General features: G+C 34.3%; 1 protein-coding gene across 3 annotated transcripts in view; it reads left to right on the top strand.

Moving 5' to 3' along the window:
* COL5A2 (collagen type V alpha 2 chain) overlaps positions 1 to 26,498 on the top strand; it is a 369,276-nt gene that overhangs the window by 269,773 nt on the left and 73,005 nt on the right. For all 3 annotated transcript variants that reach the window (XM_021074694.1, XM_021074695.1, NM_001105289.1), the window contains 1 exon segment: positions 24,078 to 24,302. In XM_021074694.1, the coding sequence (XP_020930353.1) occupies positions 24,119 to 24,302 (184 nt within the window). In that variant the 5' untranslated portion in view covers positions 24,078 to 24,118.

The following is a 26,498-nucleotide window of genomic DNA, read 5'->3' as shown; positions in this document are numbered from 1 at the left end:
AGGTGTGGGGATCTTGGCCCTGGGGTAAGTTGTTTAATCACTGTGAGCCACTATCAATTACCTCATAGGGATGATAATATGTTTAGGATTAAATGAGGTCAAGTATATAAAACAATTTGGACAGTACTTAGCACATATCATGTATTCAATTACTATAACCTTCTATTGCTATTTCTATCATTACTGTGACTGCCATCAATTTAAATAAAGTCCTTTTAAATAACTTATAAAATTGAAAAAGACCAACATTCAAATGCTGAGTCACCATTTCATCGTCATTAATCCGGAGATTTCCTAAGTGTGTAGGTATGACCATCATGTTTTCAACTGTTTGAAGCTAAAACAATTGAAGTACTTTAGCCTGCAGATTATTATGAACAATAAACTGCCAAGTGGGATACTACCTTTCATTTTTCTGTTTACTATTTGCAACCAATAATTATGACACAGAAGAGTAGGATTTGTTAGAAATCATTGTAGTACCTCATTTGCAGGCTTGGGTAGTGCTTCTCTTACCGGGTACCTTGCAGCTCCATGGAGCACTGAAAACAGTTGGGTTGCTATTCAGAATACCCAGTTGCCTGTGAGGAAATATTTTGTCCCAAAACATTACATATAATTATCCAGGTTAGGGAAAAAAAAAGTTGCTAAAGGGGTTGAGATAAAAATCTAGAAATCTGTGACCATCTGTGATAGGCTCTGTTTTTGCTCTTTGGTTGGTTTGAATTAGAAGTTATGGGTTTTTTAATTAAGCTAGTACTTTATTTTAGGTATGGATACTGTTCTTAAAAGCAAGATGAGTTTCCAAAGCTTTGAAACTAATGCTTCTTATAACTTCTTAGAGCGTACTAATTTTATGTGGTTATTAAGGTATGGAGGAGCTAGTGTTTTCACTAATGATGGATTAACTGGGACCAGGAGGTTTTCATTTTGTGAATCATTAAACTGGTTATCCACCTCATCTTCTTTTTAGACAGGCTAAAGAGATATACATAAAACTCCTTGCATTGCCATTTATTATATAATTTGACTAATTTTCCTGGAATTTGTCTTTTATTTCTTGGTGTTTGGCAACTTCCAGATTCGAAGAGGATGTTTTTATTTTTTTTTTTCCTTTGTATTTCATCAAATTTAAATTTATTTTACACAAAACTGTTGAAAATGATGCACTCCAGGAGCGTGTGGCAAAGTGCCAAAAGATTATTATGTTTATGTTATCAACTTCCTTAATTGAATAACTTTTAGACTCAAGTTAAAATTACTATCAATTCTATAAAGGCTTCCTGGCTGGTGAGAGAAGTTGCTAAGTGAATGACTTTTGGAGACTGGAGGGCTGGAGCTACTAATAACAGAGCAGCATAGAGATGGAGTTCCCTAGTGGCCTAGTGAGTTAAGGATCCAGTGTCATCACTGCTGTGGCTCAGAACACTGTTGTGGTGTAGGTTCGATCCCTGGGTGCAGCCAAAACAAAAAACAAAACGAGCAGCATGGAGAAAATGTTAGATCTAGAACTCTTTCTTAATACCGAAGAACATTGATGAACATATTTTCAGTATTTGCTTCTTTTTTTTAATTAGTGATAGAAGAGCTTTCAGGAATGGTGACCCAATTCTATATGGATGTCCTCACTGGACTGTAAGGTCTGTAAGGGCAGGGCAGTGATGTCTCCCCAGTCTCTTGTTCAGAAATAGACACCTAAAAAAATTAGTCTTTCCACTCATTAAGGCAGGACAAAGTGCTCCAAAAAGTCATTATCTTATAAGAAATAACTTCTGAACTCCTCTAACTCTGTCACCAACATTTGCCTTCACATAGCGCCTCTAGCGTCTTTCTTTTTCCCCTCTGTCCTTAGGCTGAACCCTGCTCAGTTCCTACTAGAACCAGAGTAATGACTACTTACCCGGTTTGCTGCCTGGAATCTTTCTTTTCTCCATGATTCTCTCGGTTTACTCTAAAATCTCAGGAGATTAAATATTCCTTCTTTCATTTTTCTACTCCATAAAGGAAAAGACTTCAATGCTATCACATCACCATCAAGCAAATTAAATACAACGCTGTTAGCTGGTGTTCAGGATTTCTATGATTGGAGATAACTGACACTTTCTGGCATTTCTTCCACTTATTCCTTATGGAGAATATTCTATATCAGGCAAACCAAATTCGAGAATGCCCCCCAAGTTCCTCGCATCTTTAACTCCTTATCTGTGAGTAACTGATTATCTCCCCAGTTGTTACTTCAGAAGCTCCTAGCCAGGCATTCACAGGCATGATTACTCAGTAAATATTGTTTTATTGATTTTTGACAATAAAACATAGTTAAAAATTATACATATTTTATTGCTATATTGTGATTTTGTTGAATTTCATTCATTCTTAAAAAATCCTATTATGCTTTAAAAATAATTCATGGTGTTTGGTTTACATAAAAGTACAAATTGTTAGAAATTTAAGATGGCTTTTACTTAATAGTTGAAACCAGGGCTTAAAAAGTTATTTATACAACTCCCTTAAGCATGTAAAATTCATTTTATCTGATTAGCAAAAGTTTTTTTTTTAAATATATAATCAAGTTTGTAACTCTTCCTAAAACAGATCATTTTTTCACTCTGATTTTCTGAAGTTGTCTGTACCAAAATGATACTGTTATTATGGAATGTTGATGTGGTAGGAAACTTCTACTTATGTCTCTAAAAAGTAGGCCGTGATTACATATCATAAAAATAGATGTAAAACGTGGCTATTCTGGCCTCTTGAGGTCAAAGAACCTTGCCATGAGCATGTTTAATCACAAGTTCATATATCTCAATGACTTAATTTTTCAAATAACAAACATTTTAATACAAGACAATCAAAATATGAACCTCAGTGGATGATTATAGATACCTTATAATCAAATCTAATATCCTCTGAATTAAACTCAATTCAGTATTTATATTTTATATTATCAAATACAGGACATAAATTATTTTGCTCAAAATTCAAATATTATGAGAAATATATAATTATTAATACATGAATTTACATATATATGAGAAAATTCTCTTAGAGAGAGACTGTAAAACTGATTTAATTAGTTTTTATTCTTATCAACAATTTGGTTTTTAAATTCACATTTCACTAAAGTTGCTAGATTTTTACCTTTGGGGGCTAAAGAGAGTATCATTAGTGTGTTCTTCTAAAGACAGTTGCATCAAGAATCATATATTTTTCCATATCTCCCAGGTCCAGACAGGCTGATCATCTTATTAGTGAGCTCTAAGCCTAGTTGCTTATTGTTCCTGCTCAACAGAAATCCATCAGCCAGTGACACACACATACCTTTCTCTATGAATTAAGCAGAGTGCTTAAAGCTGTCTTCAGTATCCAATGGCAGCTTCGACCCAACCTTTGTCTCTTAAATCTTTTGTCCAATGGAGTGTTCTAAGACTGTCTGATTTGGTGTCTTAAAGCAATCTAATCTAATTAATTAAGCTTTGTTTTTCAGCTGAGAACTATTTAAACAAAAGTTAAATTTTCTCACTGAATGATTGTCATATTTTCCTGAAATTTTTGAAATGGTGTGAACAATTTAAGGGCAAGACAGAATACTTTTTTTTTTTTTTTTTTTTGTCTTTTTAGTGCCGCACCCATGGCATTGGGAGGATCCCAGGCTAGGGGTCTAATCAGAGCTGTAGCTGCTGGCCTACACCACAGCCACAGCAACACCAGATCCGAGCCATGTCTGTGATCCTTAACCCACTGAGCAAGGCCAGGGATCGAACCCACAATCTCATGTTTCCTATTCAGATTCGTTTCCACTGAGCCATGACGGGAACTCCAAGAATACTTTTTGATGCTTTGTATTTTATTTGCTGTTAAGTCACATTTGTAAAGTGTCCTATTTATGAACTTTACAATATGCTTAGCTGTCAGTTATTTCCTATAACTCAAGAATGAACTTGAAATAAGTGTTGATGATTATAATATTTGAAGATGACATTCCTCCTGATAAGAATGGTCATTTAAAAGTACTGTGTTATTTCCTTCAGATCTTTGCTCACATTCTACTTTATCTGTGAGATCATCCCTGATTATTCAAAATTAACCCCTATTCACCCTGTCTATTCAATTCACGTCTCTCCTAGTACTCTGTCTTTTCCTTGCTGCAGTTTTCTTTGCTTATCTCTATTAGACAGATCATATGATAATGTATTTATTTGCTTATTTTCTGATTTCCTCCACAAGTATGTAAATTCTTTGAGGACAAGACTTTTTATATTCTGTCCACACTTCCTAAAACTGCTATGGTGCCAACACAGAGCACATACTCAAACATCTGTTTTGAGTGAATAAAAAAGAAATATACTGAACATTTGATGTGACTTGGCATTTTAAATCTGGACTCACAGTTCACAGCTACTGTACAAAAGTTAAAATTGTAGACTGGTTTATCCTCTGAATATTTCTTCATCTATAAAATGAAGTGGACACTTATTCCTGTTGAAGAAATGATAGATATATATGGAATCTTTTCAGAGCAAAAGTGGCTATTTAAATATGGTAGCAATCCTTTGATTTGATTTCTTCCTTTTAGTTAACCATGCAGTTACAATGAACACCCCCTATGGCTCATACCCCTGGTTAGATGTCAAGGGATCACCTTGAATGAATAAGACAGAGATATTCTGCCTCAGTGTAGTCTAAGAGGTAGTATAACAAAAATTGGGGATGATTATGATCAGCTTTTTATAGAAGTAAGTGCCCTTTTGAAATTGAGCATATATTAGATACTCAATAAATAATTGTTAAATAAATGAGTAAATTAATTTTTAAAAATTCAAAATCAAAATTTAATCTCTTTTCACTTATTCTTATAAGTGAAAACCAAACATTTTTACATAGAAGCTCCTCCCACAATATCTCTGTGATGAACAAGTTTTGCAGTAATTTGTCCAAATTACGCACATAGATTCTATCTACAAAATACTGCCATGAATTATTAAAGGAAGGAAAATTATCATACAAAGCCAGGTGAGACTGTTCCTTTCAGAAGTAAAAGTATTCAGCCCTGTGTTGTCCATCGCTGCATCCCACCAGTGTCCAGGGAATTGTCTGGCATAGAGAAGACAGAAAATACATTTTTGTCAAATTGAAGTGAAGAAACATAAGGAGAGAAAAATATTGTATGTATGTATGTATTTTTGTCTTTTTAGGGCCACACCCATGGCACATGGAGGTTCCCAGGCTGGGGATCAAGTCAGAGCTGCAGCCCCTGGCCTACACCACAGCCACAGCAACACCAGATCCGAGCTGTGACAGCTACCTACACCATAGCTCATGGCAACACTGGATCCTTAACCCACTGAGTGAGGCCAGGGATAGAACCTGCATCCTCATGGATGCTAGTCAGATTCGTTTCCACTGAGCCATGATGGGAACTCTGCAAAAGTATTTTAAATCTATAGCCAAAAATATCTCTTGAATATCATAATATAGATATCTTACTTTAGTTAAATGTTTATTTCTTTCATATTTCTTTGTCAGTTATGGTCATAAAATTCATAGCTGCTATAGATAGAACCATTAAAAGCACACAATTTAAAATAACTGAAGTGTTTGTGCCACACAGAGGAATGAACTTTATATCACTGTAAACCTCCCAGTATGTATATTCTATAATGTAGCTATATAATATGTTTGTTTAATAAATGGCTAAATTATACTCCAGCCTCTTAAGTCTTAGCATAAATTAAATTTGAATGATTGCACAAAGTACAGTTAAGTCCCTGTTTGATTCCTAACTTGAAAATAATTTCCTAGACCATAAAATTTGTCCATTTTGAGATTAAATAGGTGATTTATGAAATAGGAGGTTCATGAAAAAGAGAAGAGGGTTTTAAAAGATGAAAACAAAAGTTACATTTGTCATATAAACTATTATTTTGATTATTCCATTTTTCTCTATCTTGCATTTAAGGAATGTCTCAGAATCACCTTCCAAAATGAAAGGAACTAAAAAGTCATTCTTCAGTCATTTTAACATATTCCGTATTCAAAATGTGGATTTGCAGATATCTTTAGCAAATCATTGGGCTAGGCCTTTTTTGGTAAAATGTAAGGGATTTTTTTTTTCCTGCCAATTTATAAAAGCACAGAAAATAGGCAAAGGCACAGCTGACAGCTTTCCAGCTTTAGTAATGTCAGCCATCTGTTTTCTATAAGGTAGTTGTTGTTTTTTCTTGTTAAATTCTCCCTGTGAAACGTTTTCCTTGAGATTTCTTTTTTGGTCTGTGAATTCTACCCAGTGGAACAACTCACTAGTGGACCATAAAGGCACAAATGGATTCTTAGGGAGCTTTGCAGCTTCTTACATTCATACCAGAGTCTCCCTGTTCTGATCTCAATTGGATACTTTTCAAGGGAGATTTATTATTAAAATTCCAAAGAGTCATAATGATTAAGACAACTTAAATTTAAGGATGTTTATACTTTTAAAAAAATGGTTATTGAGTGAGATTGAGTGAGGTTATTGAGTGGTTATTTGAGTGGTAGTTCTTTGTGGTAAATCATCTACGAAGGGGAATGTCATTTAGCTTTTATCTGTGTTATTGCAAGGAGAAAATATATTCTTTTCTAACAACTTGGACATAAGGAAGGAAACACCTTAAATGGGAATGATTATACTAAGGAACAATAGTTTTCCTGTTATTTCTTCCATTTGAAGAAAGTAGTGCATCATTGGAAGAGGACTGTAGTAACTGTTCCCAAATCTGGCATCAAAAAGCAGAAAAGCACTTAAAAATATATTGATTTTTAGTTGCAAAACAAAATCAGAATCACAAGAAATCATATCTAGGAATTGGTATTTTTTAGAAAATTCTTTGAGTGCTTCGGATGCACCAACTTAAAATAAGGGCTGAAGTTAAAAAAAAAATTGAGAAGAAACCTTTCAGTTGGAGGGATACACAGCATTTGAAGTCACGAAACACATATAATTTTTATGAGACTGATTTGGGGTGAAATCTTTGACTAAAGGAAAAACTGAAAGGTCATCAGCTATGGACATGAAAATAACCCAAAGCTTTAAATGTCTCTGAAAGATGATACCGTATTTGCCTCCCATCCCTGCAGGCTCAATACCACTTAAAACATAACTGGCAAGGTATGGGTCCTATTGGCTGAAATTACAGAATATCACACGACAACTTAAAAAGCCTCCTATCAAAGTGCCATATAATTAACTGTGGTTACATTAAACTCAGGTGTATTGCTGTGGGAAGGTAGCTCAGATATTGAGGTATTAACAGGCCCAGTTAACTCCTACGACAGCTTTGACCTGTATCATGTGCCAACTCAGAAAAATTACTCTTGCCCTACAGAAATCAACTTTCCCCTCGTCCCTATGCCTTAGCACTGCTATTCTTGAAATCTGCATGCATTCCTGTTTTGTGATGTTATTTATGTGCACAAATCAGAGGACTGATCAAATCAGAATATTTGACCTCAGGGTCTTTGTGGGAGAAACAGGATTCCTCTACTGTGATCATAGCCCTATATGAATGTAATGTAATGAAGGATTTCTCTCTCCTCCCCTAACCTACGCCAGATTTTGATATGTACTTACGAGGGAGAGAGAGAGGAGAGCGTGAATTTGCTTTTGATATACATAAAAATGTGGTCTTGGAACCTCTGTGCTAACTAATAATAATGGTTGCATTTGAATAACATTGATTTTTCAAAGCACTTTCACATCTATTTAGTTCCCAAAGCAATCTTGCGGGGAGGGGAGGTGGGGTTAATATTACCCTATTTTTTAGACGAAAAAATTTGAGGACCAAAAAAGTTATCAGTTGCCGAAAGTTACATAAGTAATATTTAGTGCCATTATTAGAAAAGCAAAATAAAACCAAAAGTTTAGCTTTCTTCAATCCCTCAATTTCCATTCCCCCGAATCACTTTGCGTTTTAGGGGTTCCCAATGACTGGATTAAGAGTTGAAATTTATCTGAAAATTTCATCATTTAGAGCTGCAAGTTTGCTTTCTCATTCCCCATTCCTATTCCTCTTGAATTGAGTTGGCAGAGTCCTATTCACCCTGAAGCTGGAGCCAAGAAAGAGGTGCCATTTCTTCTAGCCCTATCCCTTTAACCCACCATTCAATTTCTATTCCCTTTTCTTTATCTTCTCTTTCCCTCTTTTCTTTCTAGCCATAGTGAATTACATATAGCTATGAGATAAATTCTACTTCTTTCCCAATTCTCTCCTAACAACCAGCTTCCACCAGAAAGACTAACCTGTACTGCCTACAAAATGCCTGAAGCAATGCTCATCTGTGCTCCCTTAGCATCCTATGTTTATTTCTACCAGGGTACTTTAATTGCTTAATTATCTGTCTTCCTCACTGGGCTATGGCTATTTGGAATTAGAATGGTATCTTTTGTTTTGTTCTCATCTAGTACCTGCTGGAGAAATGGCACGCAGTAGGTGCTCAATGTTTATAGGATGGATAAAGGCGGTATTTCCTCAAGGCCCTAGCATTCCTTGGAGTGTTTCTGTGGATATTTCTTTGGAGACTCTGTTTCATTCCTTTACTCTGCCAAGATCTTTTCAAGGCCCCTGTGTGGCACACTGAATTGTATATATTTCATTTTATTGAACATGGTCATTTTTGTCATTGCTGTTGTTAGGCCCTTTGAAATGCATTTTTTACTGCAATTCTATCTACTACCTCTGTAGGGGAAATTAGGTTTGATTTATATTATTTTATTTACATGCTTTACTAAGAAACATAACTTATTCCACCTGAGTTTTAAGATTTTATGAGGTTTTAGTGTAACTGCCAAAGAGCTAATTTCCTCTTTCCTCTTAAATTCTGCAGAATATTCCACTTGATGTGCTCTTGGTGCCATATCACTTTTCTTGAAATCCTTGTTTAGCAGCATGAAAGAAATAAAATGTTATAGATTTTGTCAAATAAGGAAGAAAAATATCTTTTTATTTTAAAATAATTCCAATATTTTTAAAAATAGAAGATATCAATGTAGTGTTAATAGTCATAACTGAGGAAATTTTGCCATCGTTCCTTTCCATCACACAAAACACACCATGTAAAAAATCCACATATATTGACTGACATTTGCTATCTTATTGTCACATTAGCTTTTTTCTTTCACAGATATGTTAGATTATTTCACTTTTAAGATTGAAAAACTGAATGATTCAAGTTGAGCTAAATTAATCCTCAACAACTAAGTATAATCTAGACCATAGAAGAAGTAGTTTTTAAATTTCTGGTATCATTAGAATACTCTAAATAGTAGGGTTTATAGATTATCATACATGGGCTAGCATAAAGTAGCACAAGGTTGTGTCTGAGAGAGGGTTATCACTGCACGTTTTGTATTCCTGTGAGTCCTGGGTAATCTCTTCATTTACTTAATGGACAGTTTAAGAACTTCAAAGCCTAGGGGGCCCATAAGAGATAAAAAGCCTCTTAACTTTATGAGATGAGGTAGAATGATGTTGAATATATGAATTCTGCTGTACAGGACATGCAATTTGGTGTGTATATGGAGAAGGATTTTGTCTGTGCCTTAGAATTCTTAACTCACAGAGAAGTCATTGGTAAATGTAGACATGCATGAAATAATGCCTCTAAATCTATTCTCTTTGGCAATTAAGATGCTGAGAATGACATTTTCCCCTGTGGTTGAAGCTCTGCAACTCCAGAGAGGTTTTGTTGGTGGAGACATACTGCAGGGATGTTTTATTTGTTTGTTTGTGTGTTTGTTTTTGTATCTAGACCACTTTGTTGTCTCATTATCCTGTTTGATAATATGATCCAGTAATGAAAAGTTTGGCTGAGCACATGATAAATCCCATCAGTCTTTATTTTTGATATTTAGCCATAAATGTTCCAGTAAATAAATCTTAGTACTGTTCTATTAACATCATAAGAACATTCAGATTCACCCAATTATCTTCCATTAAATCAGGTTGCAAATAGGTCAGGTTTTCATTTTATTAGGTCACATGCCCTCTTTTATTATTATAAAACAAAATGAGCAATTGTGTCTATTCCATTATTTGCTTTTATTTCTGTATCATTAATGCCAGCTGAATTGATTGTGACTGAACTGATAGTTGTTAAACAGGAAAAAATTGAGGTTGTAGATTGGGTCTTGGAAGAAGTTTCTACTTTCAAAGCTCTTTCAAGAAGATTATTTAAAAAAGGAAAACAGTTAACAACTCCTGTAAAGACGCCTTCAGACTTCAGCAAAATGAAAGGAAATGAAGACCTGAATAAGGTGTAATATAAGAAGCAGGTGGTTGATGGTTTCTTTAAATTGTATTTTTTATGTTGAATTTTATTGGATTTCCCCAAATAGCTTTTTTAGCATCACCCTCTTTAGTTTAAATAAAGTAGATAGAATAAAGTATGTTGTTTGCTATGAGGGGAATCACCTTTATACAATGTAAGCTGAATTTTCTGGGGGAAAATTTCATTTCCTGTGCCCTATAAACCAGTCTTTAAAAAAAACTAAATAATAGTTGGAATGCAGTCATTTACTATCCATACTCATCAAAATGCCCGAAGCCTTATTTGTGTCATGGAGCTAGTTTTTCCCATCAATATCCTGTGAAGCCACAGGAAAGCTGGGGGAAATTTCACAGGATATTAGGATGGTAACATTTGGTAGCTAAACAAGCATAGCATCAGGAAATGAAATATTGACCGTTTAGAATTGGGAGCTGAATAGAAAGAAAGAATGGACTTCACATTCTTAGTATGTTTCACTTGCTTCCCTTTGATAACAAACTCATTTTTAAAAGAGCATTATCTCTCCCTTTTCTTATCTCTAAGGTAAACCATGCTTTGCTCTTTTAAATTTTGCTTTCAAGTTAATCCAGACTCCTTTGGCTCTTCATCCTTCATATGGATTGTCAAGTTACTAATCTCACATATTCAAAATCTACAATTAAAGTGTGAATTTTAAATCCTTTATATACAAGCTTGTCTTTTATTTACTCTCTATAAGTAGCAGTCCAACTGCCCACCTTAGAATGCAGTAGCTCGGAATGTGTGGTTGTTCAAATATTGGCTCTGCTACTCACCAACTCTGTGATCCAAGCCTCTGTGAAGGTGGTTTAAGGATTAAAACTATAAAATGTTCATAGGAACTTAGCATAGTGCTTACAACACAATAAAGAGTGGCTATTAATATTTATACTGGGCTATTCTTCCTTAATATTCATTCCAGTATGCCTTAAATAAGGTTTATAATTTCTCCAGTACATTTATTTAACTTTCAAAACTCATTTTAGTCAATGTCCAGACCAATCTCCTGTAGGTATTTGTATTAGTTTCCTGGGGCTGTCATATAACAAACTAGAACACAATGGGTGGCTTAACAGAAATGTATGGTCTCACCGTTCTGGAGGCTAGAAGTCCAAAATCAAGGTGTTGGCAGGACCATGATCTCCCTGAAACCTGTAGAGGAATAATCTTCCCTTGCCTCTTCCTAGGTTGTGATGGTTGCCTGAAATCCTTGATTTTCTCTGCTCTGCAGCTGCAGCCCTCCAAGCTCTGCCTCTATCACATGTGTCTGTGTTTGTGTGGTCTCTTCTCTCTTAATAAGGACACCAGTCATTTTGGATTAAGGACCAACCCTATTCTAGTAAGACCTTATCTTAAATAATTACATCTTCAAAGGACTTATTTCCAGGTCAACTTCTTTTAGTGGAGTACACAGTACAGCCCACAACTATATTCAATAGATGTTAGCTCTTCCATTCATTCCTGAACCTCAAAAGTTATTTTTTAATTTTTCTAATACCTCATCCCACCCATAGTTAAACCCATAGTTAATCAGATTTATCTATCCGATGTCTTATGCTTTTACCCCTCTTCATTTCTAGAACAGCTATTTCTCCTAACTACAGTATTGCATCTTAAACGAGTGACCTTTAGTCTCATGTGCTTCCAATTCATCTTCAGTTCTATTGTTAATGTTCCTGAAAGCTACTTGTACATTCTCCTATTTATTCACTTATTCATTTACTTACTAGACCTTCTTCTATTTATTCATTTATTCATTTACTTACTGGACACACTCTGTGCGTCAGTCACTGTTTTACCTTCGCACTTACCAAGAATTCACATCACCTCTTTTTTTTTTTTTTTAGTAAGTGGAACTGTTCCCTCCTGATACGACATGTTTGCCTTCTTCTCCGAGCCTCTTTTAAGAGGTTCCTGCTCCCGTCTCAGGCAGAGTTTTCTTCCACCATCTCAAATACCTGGCATTTTTTAAGACCTACTTTAGACCCCACTTCTAGTCACTTCTCCTCAGAAAATTTCACCTCAATGTTATCCCATCTTTTCAGATTTCTTATCTATAATTCTTCAAACCTAGTGTCTTATATAAACAGTGTGCTTCCTTGACTATGTGTCCTCATTGGAGAAATAACTGAATAGAAGATAATTTATATTTAGATAATCCATAGTAAATATTTGTTAAAAGCGTGATTTTAATAAACTTCCTTCTTATTTCCTCAACTAAAAATTCTGGAGTAGCTTATGTGTCTCTTACTTTTATATCATGGAATATGGTCAAACACTGAGTAGACTCTTGATAGATCATTATGTAATCTATGAAAATGGATATGAGTGGATTTTTTGAGTATAAAATTAGTGAACTTCTAGCTCAGATATTTGATAACTTTTTTTCTAAATTTTCTAAATTATAAACTGGCATCTGAGGATGAAACTTATTGTCTTTCAAGCTAAATGTTATACAACACAATTTTTGACTTCCTAAAGTGTGAAGGCAGTGTAACCTAGAATTCTGTATCTGAATTTGAGGAATGGTATTTAAATTCAACTTTACTGAATTTCCAAATGGCTGTAGAATTGGACCTGGAAAAATGCATTTATAGTTCATCACAGTGTTGCCAGACTTAGTCATCAGTGGTAACCGATTCCTCCCGTGTTGCTGTCCACACTGTCCTGGCTTCTATACCTCCATGACTGATGAACTGCATCCCTGCTCCCTTCTAAGGCACCCACCTATGGAGGCATCAGGAGGTTTAGAAACAAGAGTGCTGCTGTTTCATCCTTAGGCAAGAGAATAAATGCCAAAGACATGAAAATAGGAAGTGAAGAATGAGAGGAAATGCCCATGCTCCTTCATATCCATCTCAGCCAGTTGGCAGAAAGAAGGAGTTCATTGCCAGGTACCAGCAATGAGCCAGGAGTGACAGTATTATACAGCTTGGAAGCTAATTTTTGGAAGAAACCATTTTGGATCTTAGTTTTATAACTTCAAAAAAAAAAAAAAAAACTAAAGGGCTATTAAGTTAAAGGAAGGAAATAAAGACATTACAGAACCATTTTGATTTCTCTGACCTCTAGCCTAGGTGAAGTGCCCCTCCTATATATTCTCACAACAACGTGGGTTTGCTTCTAGTTTTATTCTTAAAGACTTTGTTCTAATAGTCTATTGCTGGACTGGTTCCCTGGTTCCTTCCCTAGTCTGTGAGCTTCTTGAGGATGGGGAGGAATTCATTACCTTACCTCTGTATTCCCAATGCTTAGCAACGTAACAGATAATAAATATTTGTTAAATAAACTATATTATCACAAGGGGGGCTGCTGTACTGTGGGGGATCATTGGATGGTGTGAATTATGGGTTTCTACTCTCTCACTGATATGCATTCAGACTGTCCTAGAGTCTGAGATACATTTTCTTACAAATAAGACATTGAAGGAAAGTCAGTAGATGATCAGTCTACTCTTAAATTAATGCTATTTGGAATTCTGTATTCCTTTTACTCTTAGCATTTTTGAAGTCTGCTTTTATAAACATAACTTCTTCCCCCCAAATGATTGAAGATTGTTTTTGCTTGGAACTTTAGAAAGCCCTCAGGTTTTTGTTTCTGAGAATTAGTTCTAGCTAATTAAAATAAATAGCATTAGGCAAAGATCCCTCAAAACACAGAGAAAGGTTTCCAGGCTAAGAAGCAATAATTCAGAAGGGCCCAGGACTCATATAGGTTAATGAGAAAAGAGAATTAAGTTTATAAAAATTTCACTGTATATGCATAGTTTCCAGATGAACTATTGAAATACACATTTGTTATTTTTTTCTTATTAAATTTATTTTTAATTTTTAAACTTATTATTTCTTGTTTTTTCTTAAATTGTAAACTTATTTTTTTCTCATATAAGAAAGTTTCATTACCTTTTGCAGCTTCTGTATATTTCGATCATTTTTGGCAAGAAAGCTGGACTCCAAATGTCTCATTCTATGACCTAAACTATGTTCTTATACTAGACAAGTATTCAGTAAAACTTTCTGGATAAATAAGTATTGACTAAATGGATTAAATAATGCCACCATTCCTTTTTCTAGGTTGACTAATTTATTTGGACAAACTTTCAGCAGGAATTTAAGGCGAATTTATGTGCGACGTGCTATTATATTTCATTTCACCTAAGTGAAAGCTCCCTGTTCTACCTTTTCCTATAGGTTAATGAGTAAAGAAACTGAGGCACATTTTGCTTTGTTAAACCAAACAAACCTAGTTAATCTGTCCTTTTTATACAACCAAAATCCTACCCTCCACAGGTTAGCAAATGTTCTACATTCTTCTCTTCTGATCTCAACACCTGCTAACCGATGCGTTAGTACAAAACAAGTGTTCCATAGCTATTTGGGATTGAACAAATAATGACAAGTTTTTTGAAAACTCTAAATCTTCCTACAGATGTTTTAAGAAAATAATGTGTGTTCCTTTCCTTTATATTTTCTTTATAGTCACCCTGTTTTAAGAAATTAAATAGTAATGATAAAGTTTGGAATTTAAACAAAACTAAAAGGAACAATATTGAATAATTATTAATAACTTAACACTTTTGAAATTCTAATAAAACTTGTCCATGTTCATATTTCCTCCACATAAGGTTTTTTTTTTTTTTTTTTTTGGCTTTTTGTCCTTTTAGGGCCACACCCACGGCATAGGGAGGTTCCCAGGCTAGGGGTCTAATCAAGCTGTAGCTGCCGGCCTACGCCAGAGCCACAGCAATACCAGATCAGAGCCATGTCTGTGACCTACACCACAGCTCACGGCAACGCCAGATCCTTAACCCACTGAGTGAGGCTAGGAATCGAACATGCAACCTCATGGTTCCTAGTCAGATTAGTTTCCACTGCACCATGACGGGAACTCCAACACATAAGGATGTTTTCATTTCTTCCCCATTCATTTACCTGTTGAGGATAATAACTGCACAGAAGCACATGGCTTTACAGGTCAAAATCATGGATTTCATTTTTTTTCTTTTTGTATTTTTCTTATCTAACCACAGGATAATGAAATAGCCCCAGTTTTAGTTCTGTATTTTGCTAAAGAAACTTGAAAATATTCCTTTTCAATGTAGTAAAGATATAAGGGGAGGAGAGAATGGCTGTCTTGGTGGCTGATCTTCTTAGCCTCTCCTCCTCCCTCTCCCTCTGTCTCTCCCACTTTCTCCTCCTCTTCTTTCTCCTCCTCCTTCTATCTTTGATTTTCTTGTCTATTGTTCTCCCTACAAGCACAGAATTTCCCCCGTGAATAACTTTGTCGTGCATCTAGAAAGTTATTAATATAACTTTCCAGTAGAGGCAGCAGCTTTTCTTTCTTTTCCTGAATATTACTGGGGCATTTGTCCACTGTTGGAATTCAATGCACATTGAGGCTTGGCCTTTAAATAAGATGGTTTCTGTATAGTCATTAATGTGCATTATAGAAGGTAAGCTGAACACGAAGGTAAAGAGATGGATTTATATTCTAAAATAACGGCGTTAGTCTTTTTAAAGAATTTGGAAGTGATTTGGTAGGGGAGTGCCAGAAAGAAAGGTAGAATTTCTATTCTTCAGAGAAATAACCTCCTAATTTTTAATAGCCACAAAATAGACATAAATTAAGTCTAGGTAGATGAGGACAAAGTTGGGTACTATGGGTTCAAGTCTCTAAATATACACAGGTGGATAAACTCAGAAATTATGCCATTAGGATAAAAACGCTAGTGCTCCTCCCACCCCCACTCCAGAAAATAGTGCTGAAAGAGATAACTCCTTCAAATTCCTTGAGACACTTAAAAAAATATTTTAGAATCAGTAAAATGAATGAGATCAAAGAGCCATTGAGAACTGTGGAATGTTTATTTCATTGTAAATGCAAGTTCAACTTAGGATAAGGGCAGTGAACAAAGAATAAGTCAATAAAGAATGATTTAGAAGGAATAAACTGACTAGAATGATGTCTAGATTTTCTCTAGAAGCCTATTCTGTATCAGAAAAGATAGGAAAATAAAGCAAAATGCAACTGCAAAAAAGTCGTAGGATACAGAGTTAACTTGATTGTAAAAATGCCTTATCATATACACTATTTAATCTTATACTTACTTGAATATCTCATACTAAATATTCTTTTATAACAATAACCTTTTTAGTTATGTAATAACTCTACAATTACAAAACAACTCCACCATCTAAAGTGCTAATGCAATATTCAACAAATTTTTACAACAAATATTTAATAAGCATTCACTATCATTCTGACTACTATTCTAAGATATCAGGATGTATCAATGGACAAGCCAGAATAAATTATATCTGACTTATAAATCTATAATTCTATCACGAGGAGATAAAAATTAGACAAAAATACAATAATATAGTGGGTTCAAAAGTGCTAAATACCACATTAAAGGAAAAAAGAATAGGAATGGGTAGACGGGGGGTATTATGGGTGTGTGTATGTGTATGTGTGTGTGTGTGTGTGTGTGTGTGGTATTCTCGATTTTTTGTAAGACGGTCAAAGTAGGCTTCATGAAGAAGATAACATTTGAGATAAGACTTGAGGGAGATGAAGGAAATCTGAACTTTGGGAACTATATATTGCTCAGAATTTTTTCTTACTTAATTTATCTCCAGACTACAGAAAAGCTATGATATTACCCATTTGAAGTAGATATATATAGCTAGGCAGATTTTTATTCTCTTCTTTATTTCATGCAACGTCATTGCTGGGGAGAGATTAAGTAGACTGGCTGCATTCAAAAAATTCAAATCCTTTCATGCATTTAGCCAGGCAGACACATTTGGAATAACACAGACCACACTTAATTATTAATTTAGGATTAATATTTGAGAATAGGGATTTTCTATAGAATTTACTCCTGAAATTTCTAATGCATTCAATATAAGACAGGCCCAATTCTCTTTGTGGTGTTTTTACAGCTAATCAATAGTTTGAGCCATGTACTTGGAGAAAAAAAAACAACTGTGTTAAATGGATTAACAGACTGAAAGTTGGTTTTCCAGACAAAATTGTAGAAGAGAATTTACATGTGCGTTATGTGTAGTTTTAGTTTCACATTTTGGCCACAGTCATTTAGATTTCCCAATGATACATGGAAAGAAACTTAAGTAGTACCTAATATAAAAAAAGATTTTTCCTTTTTATTTTTTCCATTTTAAGTAAAGGAAAAATAGCAGTTTTACTAGTTAGCTGAAAAGTCTTTGCATATGAGATTGAGACACATTCTATAGTTGCATTGAAGGAACTACCTTTGTAATTTACCTAATCTCATTTTATTTGCATACATCACTGAAATACTATATGTGAGTTGCCTTCTTTTTACTTTCTCAGATTTCAAGATAGGTTTTAAAAATGAATTGTTATTTTATTGCTTTAGAATATAAAATATGATTGGCCTTCTTGGAACAGAAATTTAACTCAGCTCAAATTATCATTGAATGGTTGCTCTTGTTTAGTTGGTACAAAAAAAAATAGAGAAGGACACAAAGAAGTAATAATTTGAAGAAGCATCCTAAAAAGAGATTTAAATTTGGAGAGCTCGTAGGAAAGTACAAGTCTATAAGTGGATTAAAAAAACAAAAGATGGAAAACTTCTCAGGCCTTCTCCATACTCATCTACCCACCCACTCTCCTCACAGACCCAGAGGCTGAGGTGGGAAAATATTGTCAAAGCATAAAACAGAACCCCCTCAGCTATCCCTGGTGGCTTCATATGTATCTAATTTTTGAAATGTTGGGGATCATATAAGGAAAGAGAAATGATGAATGTGGAATTGTTGGCATTCAGTCAGAAGGGTCTAAAGAAAGAACTGAATCCTCTAACCTCTTTGTCTGTCCTTTATGACAATAAACAGAGCCTGAGAGCAGAAGGAAGGGAGGGATTTCCTTGGAAGATTCTCTGGAACTGAAACCAGCAGCTGGAGCTCTGCTGTGCATTAGGAAAGGTAGAATCTGTGGTTTGGTCCAGAGGGGGCCGGTGGGTCTGCTCTGCTGCTGCCTCCCTTGTTCCATAAAGCATTTTCTGACTACTTCATGAGTGCATCAGCTGACCTTGCCATGATTCTAATCCTTTGAAAACTTTCACAGTTAGAGAAACTTTAAATAATGTTAACACAGACTTTTATAATCCCAAAAAGAACCTAGACCAACTAGGCCAGGAAGACTGATGGGCTACTATAACTTTATGAAGACTTTTTTCAAAATAACAGCCACAGTGACTGAAACAGTCTTCCTCCTTTCTGGCCATACAAAGGTCTAGATGTCAAGGACACACTTAGCAAGAACCACCCTTTCCCTTTCATTCAAATTGGGGTCTTAAGTGCACATCCTCTCTGGCAAGTTTAGGAAAGGAGGAAAGAGGGCTTCATTCTGTCTTTTTAATAAGCACATAAATGAACTAGTCCTTCCTTCCTTGTGAACTAGTCCTGTACTCAAACATTTATCCACATAGCAAATATACTTATCAAAGACTAATTATATGACATGGGTGTGAAGGCTACTGAGATGAACACATGTATGGAGCTCACAGTCCAGTGAGAGAAAATGATCTGAACAAACACTTGTCTAAATAAGAGATTAAAAATTTCTCTGATCTTCGAACACATTTCTGCAAGGAAGATCTCTAGTTAATAGGCTTAGAGGGCATTTATTTTATGTGTTTTTCAAATTTTTTCTGTAGACTCCAGTAATTTAGTATTAAAAATAGAATCACGTCTCTCTTGGACAGTCAAAGATTTCAGTAAGTCCATTTCTATGCAAACATTTTTATACAACTGTAATTATAATAAAGGAGTGTAGCCCTGGGGTGTGGCCCATAGTTGTCACATAGCAGGTCTGACGACTGAGTTTCTAAATGGCTACTATAACAAGATGGTGGATTTGGTCTGCCATCTAGTGATTAAGGACTGAATACTTACAACTAAATTTAAAAGCACAAACTGTGAGAAGACAGATCTATGAGGATATATGAGAAACACAGGACACCTGAATTACTCTCAAACAAAACATGGCCAGATAAAATACATCTCTTTTCTCTAAGATATCAGTGCCAAGATGTTTGTGGTAATGATTTTTGCAATGGATTGGATCAATTTGTTGGAACGTTTGGTAAGAGTGAAAGAATCATGTGGTTTAGAAGATAAAATTTTTGAAAGTTACAATACCATGGAAGATGACAAAATAATGGCAGTACTATCAGATAGCTACTAGTCCTCCTCAATTTTAGGAAAGTTAAAGAAACATAAGTAGAAAAAAATACAAATGTCATAATATTTTGGTTTTGGAATACTTTTTTAGATTTTATAAGAAGTATTTTTAAAATTCTAGGCCTTTGATAAAGGTTAATGTCAGCCTGTGTTAATTTTATGATTGCTATAGAGGAATTAGGAAAGGACAGTATTGACTGTCTCAGAATGTCATATGAAAATTCTTACTTAATTATTTTTTAATAATATTGTCATTCATAAAATAATTATGTCATGACAACTTCACTGCAAATTGGCTACAATTTTGTTTCCTATTTTACTTTTCTTTTCATTTAAATAAACATCTATGTAGAAAACAGAAGAGACAGCCTAATCATAATGTACCCAACTACCATGTACAAACTTGAGAACTGCAAGCCACCCTGTATTTTCTACCCAGCATTTCTTTGTACATGTCTTTCATTCAGACTCAAAACAATGAGAGTTCACTGAGTTTCTGTGCCCTCTGTGATGTGCATGGATTCTGTGTGGGGGAAGAGAAGGCAGAGTTTAGCAGCAAATGTGGTTTTTCATCTCCTTGCTATTTAAAAGCATTCCAACTAACTTTCCACATCATCTTAAATTTAATTATAAATTCTCAGGGAGAAAAGGACCAGTGATGGTTCAGAGTATAAAAGTAACTTTTAACATTATCATTTAAAGCAAGTAATATAGTGGCCTACTTCTTTGCTCCTTGGATTGAGGTCATGCTGTCTTAAACTTGCAGGAAGAAACTGACCTATGAATTAACACAAGACTGAGAGAATGTCTTTTTATTCCAATCCTGAAGGAACCATAGATTACAGGATAATTTACCCCTAAAGAGTCTCTCACACATTTTAATGATATTTAATTGACAGTATTATTGTATATCATCTTGTTTTTGTTTTTTTTATATTCTCTATTTCCCCATATACAGTTGTTTTATTGGTGAAATTGAGATCTATTTCACAATGATAGTGTGTATTTTTGAGAGCAGAAAACATATACTTTCAATATTTTGCATGTACAGTTGTAGGCACATACTCACATAACCTGCAGTAAATACATGTGAACACTTTTGCCTCCAGGGTGTGGGAAGGGAGAAGCAAACTAATTGAAGTTGTGTTGTATCTCATTTTCAACCAAAATGATATTCAGCACTTGTGGCTGGGTATTCCTTTCTCAATCATAAAATTTAATGAACAAAGTTATCCTTTATTTACTTAATGGGATAGTTCAATGGACTGTGGGTATAAGTCCATTTCTGTATAGGTTGTGTTTTGTGGACATATTCACCATGGAACTGCATTATTTCAAAGTGATTTTTTTTTTATCTGAAAGTAATGCTGCTTATTTGACTACAAATTTCTTATTTTTTCAAAATATTTCTATAGAGAATCATATGAAAACAAGATTATTTATGTATTTATGTATTTATGTATTTACTTATTTATTTATTCTTTTTATGGCCACACCTGCAGCATACAGAAATTCCCAGGCTAGGGGTCAAATCAGAGCTGCAACTGAGGCCTACACCACAGCCACAGCAACACCAGATCCAAGCTGCATCTGCAACCTATTCCACAGCTTGCAGCAACCCTGGAACCTTAACTCACTAAGGGAGGTCAGGGATCAAACCTGCATCCTCATGAATGCTATGTCAGGTTCTTAACCCAGTAAGCCACAATGGGAACTCCTATTTTCTCCTTAGTTTAAAATGCCTATAGTAATACTAGATAGGTAGAGCCAATATTGTTTTCTTGATTACCCATGTATTATGTGATAAGCATCTTTTGATGAAGATGAAACAGATTAGAAACTTCATGCTCTTATTTTTTTAAAAAAATATAGTTGATTTACAATGTTGTGTTAGTTTCAGGTGTACAGCAAAGCGGTTCAGTTGTGTGTGTGTGTGTGTGTGTGTGTGTGTGTATTCTTTACATATTCTTTTCCATTATAAGTTATTACAAAATATTGAGTATAGTTCCCTGTGCTATACAGTACGTTCTTATTTATTATGTATTTTAATATATAGTATTTTATGTATATGTTAATCCCAAACTCCTAATTTATCCCTTCCCACCTTACCTTTGGTAACCATAAGTCTGCTTTCTGTGTCTGTGTATCTGTTTTGGTTTTGTATATAAGTCAATTTGTATCATTTTTTTTTAAATCCACATATAAGAAATATCATGTAATACTTGTCTTTGCCTGGCTTCCTTCACTTATATGATAATCTTTACATCCATCCATGAGGCTGCAAATGACATTATTTCATTGTTTTTATGGCTGAGTAATATTCCAGTGTATATATACCACATCTTTTTATCCATTCATCTATTGATGGACACTTAGGTTACCTCCATGTCTTGACTATTGTAAATAGTGCTGCAGTGAATATTCAGGTGCATGTATCTTTTTGAATTATCCATGTGCTCTTCTTTTGAGTAACACACAAGCCAGAATGTGTTGTCATGTCTGAAAACAGTTTTCCATTTATCAAATATCTGTGATGAAAGACTAAATATGTGAAGCAAAATATTCCATAGAGCAGTGAGAAGAATGTTATACAAGAAAAACTTTCTAAAGTTAAGCAGATGGATGTTTGGACTAATGTCTTGACTCTAAACTGAGACCATTTTCATCTATAGTTTTCTACATTAACATTATAAATTTATTTCATAAACTAATTGTAAAGTACAAAGTTAATTCTGGTGCAATTAAGTTGGTGAACCATAATTTAGGTTCATTCGTTCATATCCATTGAACAAGTATTTGCTGAATATCAGCTCTATGCATAGTATGAGGTCAAGCTTTAGAAATACAAATGATGAACAAGAAACACTAGTTATTACCTTCATAAGATTTATTGTCTAGTGATAGAAATAAGAAAATAAACAAGTAAAAATAAATACATACTAATAGTGCTAAGTCTTATGAAGGCAGAAATTTTTGCCTAGCTGTTTCACTTTAGTAAATATTTAATTACCTTGTATATAAAACAAAATGAATGAATGGATGGATGAATGAATGAACTCTTTAAAGAGTTCTGTGAAGCATATCAATTGCATAAAGGAAGTCTTTTTACAGGATAATCAGAGAAGAATTGTGGGGGCAGGTGGCAATTAAGCAAAACATAATAGTGAGCTGTGAGCTATCAGCCTCTGAGTTGAGGGAGGGAAAGGTATTCCAGGCAAAAAGATCAAGTTGTACATGGACTGGGAGGGAGGGCCTTTGGCTTTAAAAAGGAGCTTTGAACTTAAGTAGTTTGAAAGCTCCTGAAGCAATTAAGCAAGGATTATATGATCCACATTGTATTTTAAAATACTGTAGTTTTGTTTCTTAAGAATCACAAAGTTAAAGATGTAATGTTTGTGTTCATTTTATGATAACTGTATAATAGAATTACTATTACTATGTATATAAATGTACATATATATTTTCCAAATTTGTGTTAATTTTTATCTAAATGTAGAAAAGTATTTGGCAGATGTTATGTAATATCTTTCCATACTGTTTTGGTCATGACTTTCCTTAGTTAATTTTGATGCAAAGATAATGAATGCATTGCCTGTATAAGCTTTGAATTTCCATTACAGTTTAGGGAGCACCTTTAGTTTAGGATGTTTAATGGAAATCCACTCCATGAAATGGGTCACCATTATTCTTTTCTACCTTAATGTTTTTTTTAAAAAAAAATTAATGAATTTTATTACATTTATAGTTGTACAGTGATCATCACAGCCCCATTTTATAGCATTTCCATCCCCAACCCCCAGCACATCCCCCTGACCCCACGACCTGTCTCATTTGGAAACCATAAGTTTTTCAAAGTCTGTGAGTTGGTGTCTGTTCTGCAAAGAAGTTCATTGTGTCCTTTTTTTTAGATTCCACATGTAAATGATAGCATCTGATGTTGGTGTCTCATTGACTAACTTCACTTAGCATGATAATTTCTAGGTCCAACCATGTTTTTCTATCTTAATTTTTAAAACTAATTTAAGTTTTTCTTCATGGTACACAAATACCTATTGTTTTCTGTTGTTGAGGAATTTACTGAGTTTGTAGTCTGTTGACAGTCACATAGGGTTGACCAATCACTGAAATAATGTATTCTCTTTAGACCTCTTTTCCCCCCTCCTTTTACAAATAGCTTATTTTTATCCTTGAAACATAATCTTATCATGTTTGGTTATTTTTATCTTCAAAAATTATTTTGAAAAGCATTTTCTGATTAAGTATACTTGCTTTTCATCGCATTTTTTCCTTACCCTATCATGCTAGGATATAAGTATCATAATAATTTAATTGTGAATTAGATGCTTTGTCTTTAAATGCTAAATGAAGTAAGTTCATCTGTGTTTTGCCTCCTTTGGAGGTCACTGCTTACCCAGAGTTTTTTTAGAACCCACAAAATGATTCACCTTCTTAAATATTTCCCAGATTCTGAAATTTCAAGATTACTAACCTCCTTTTGTCTTTCTTTCTTTTTTTTTTTTCTTATTCTAGAAGGATATGGTGAAGAAATAGCCTGCACTCAGAATGGTCAGATGTACTTAAACAGGGACATTTGGAAACCTGCCCCTTGCCAGATCTGTGTCTGTGACAATGGTGCCATTCTTTGTGACAAGATACAGTGCCAGGATGTGCTTGAATGTGCTGACCCCATAACTCCCCCTGGGGAATGCTGTCCTGTCTGTCCGCATACAACTGGAGGTGGCAATACCAATATTGGTAAGATTGCTTAGGGCCAACTCAGAATTGGTCCAATGATTCATCTTTATGTTTATAGTATTTTTTGCTCCCAGAATTCAGCAACCCAAGAGAATAATTAAGACACTATTCATTGGTCTTTGGGGTTAATAATTTCACTCACCCATTTTATCTAACAGCAATGAAAATAAACGCATTTCCTACCTTCTTAAAAGCCAGGGGATTTTTTTTTTCGGCTGCATTTTAGGTGGTTATATCTAATTTGAAAATTCCTTGTACCACTTAAGTGGTCATTTGTAACCCTATCCATGCCAGGTGACTCCAAGATATTTGTTGGTTTTCTATGAAGTCCATTAATATCTAAGAGGAGATCTAAAACACATTTATCTTCCCTGGTGCCAACTTTGCACTTGGTAATGGAATAATTATTTCTTATGTTATTTAGTGTCACAGCACTCTCTACTACATTGGCTCATAAATGCAGAATGCTTTACTGTTGGCTAAGAAAGTCAAGAGAATGGAATCAATTTCCTGGAGAAAAGAATGATATAAATGATTGATTTCTAAGGTTTTTTTTTTTTTTAGATAAAAGTGTCTGCACTTAACATAGATTGTATAGTTCCTATTTATGTGTTTTTGTGAACCAGATAAGATTAATATTAAACTTTTAGATTATCTGTTTTAGTAGTCATGAATGGAGACTTGTGTGCATTCTTGTCAAGACAGTGTCAAGGATTTGTTTTTTCCCCCAATTTCATTGCAAATAACAACAAATACAGTGAAGTAATCAAAAGTATTTCCATGGAAGCATCAGGTAGTAATTTATCAGTTATCCTCTTGGATATTATTCAACAGTAACAGCTTTCCTGGAGTAAATGCCAAGGTTTAATTTTTAGCCTTTTATAAGGAAGATACAATGGGAAAAATTAAAAACAAGACACTGAAGGGCTAACCTGAAGTAGATACAATCTGCACAGAATCTCCAGGAGTAAAACAAAATTAAACCTGTGGGGATAAATGAAGAGCATGTTGGAACAATGGTAGCAAATAAAAAAAAAAAAAAAAAAAAAAGAATGAAATACACAACTTACTGTAAATAGCCAGTTTAGGAAAGCTCAATTTATTCCAAAATGAATAAAAGTAATAAAAAAAGAGCTGACAACAGCGTTGATAGAAAGATACTATAAGGGAAAAAGTAGCACAGTTTAGCTACATTTATGATATAAAGAACACACCAGTAAATATATTATCACTGAAAAGGTAAAAATTCTGATCAACCATTTTACCATAAGCTAAATAAAACTTAATGAAGTAATTGTCTCTAAGAAATAATGTCATAATTTAGAAATACAAAGAGGGAATGATGAGTAAAAAAAATCGAAGGAAAAGGAAATTATCTTAGGAAAATAAAGGTGAAATAAGAATATGCACAAGGAGAACTGATACTGCAAAAAATATAGTATGGCATGTAGAAATAGAAATGAGAGAATTAACAAGTGAAAATGATTTGAAAGAAAATAATATAGAAGATAGGTAAAGGATGGTCCTTAAGAAGAATCCCAAAGAAGAAATAAATGCAGTGGATAAGAACAAATAATGATATAATCCAAGAAAACTTTTCTGAAGTAAAATTAAACTTTCATTTTGATATTGAAAATGGACACCAAATGTTTAAAAAATTGACATAGAGGACTCAGTATAGACTCACATATTAGTAAAGTTATTAATCTTTAAAGAAAAAGAAAGAACCCTTTGAAAAATCAATGAAAAAGAAAATTGTAAATTTTAGGGAGAAAAACTATTCAGATTAGTCACAGATTTCTCCATTCAGTGCCATAAGAGAGCAGAATAATAGCTGCATGTTTCTCAAGGAAAGAAATATGTGGGACCAAAGTTTAAAAATCTGTTCTGCCCTTCAAGTATAAAAATTATAGAGAAAACAACAAAACACACAGGAACTCTGAGAATGTTTCCATAAATTTCTTAGGGAAACTACAATGGGACAGACAAAGACCAAGAGTTAGTTGGGGTAACTGTCAAAGAACTGATGTGAGCACTGATACATTTAACTCTAGAAGGGGACTAAAACAAAAGTGCAATTTAGGGTGACAGACGGGAATGTAAATGTTATTGAATCTGCAATAGAGAAATAGTACAACTAATATATAATGAAAGGAGACGACAATAAGGAATGAAGTAGAATTGAGTTTGTTAATT

The sequence above is a fragment of the Sus scrofa genome, chromosome 15, assembly GCF_000003025.6.
Source record: "Sus scrofa isolate TJ Tabasco breed Duroc chromosome 15, Sscrofa11.1, whole genome shotgun sequence".
Taxonomy (NCBI): Eukaryota; Metazoa; Chordata; class Mammalia; order Artiodactyla; family Suidae; genus Sus; species Sus scrofa.
The sequence above is the reverse complement of the archived record's forward strand: the minus strand, read 5'-3'. Positions and strand labels throughout refer to the sequence as shown.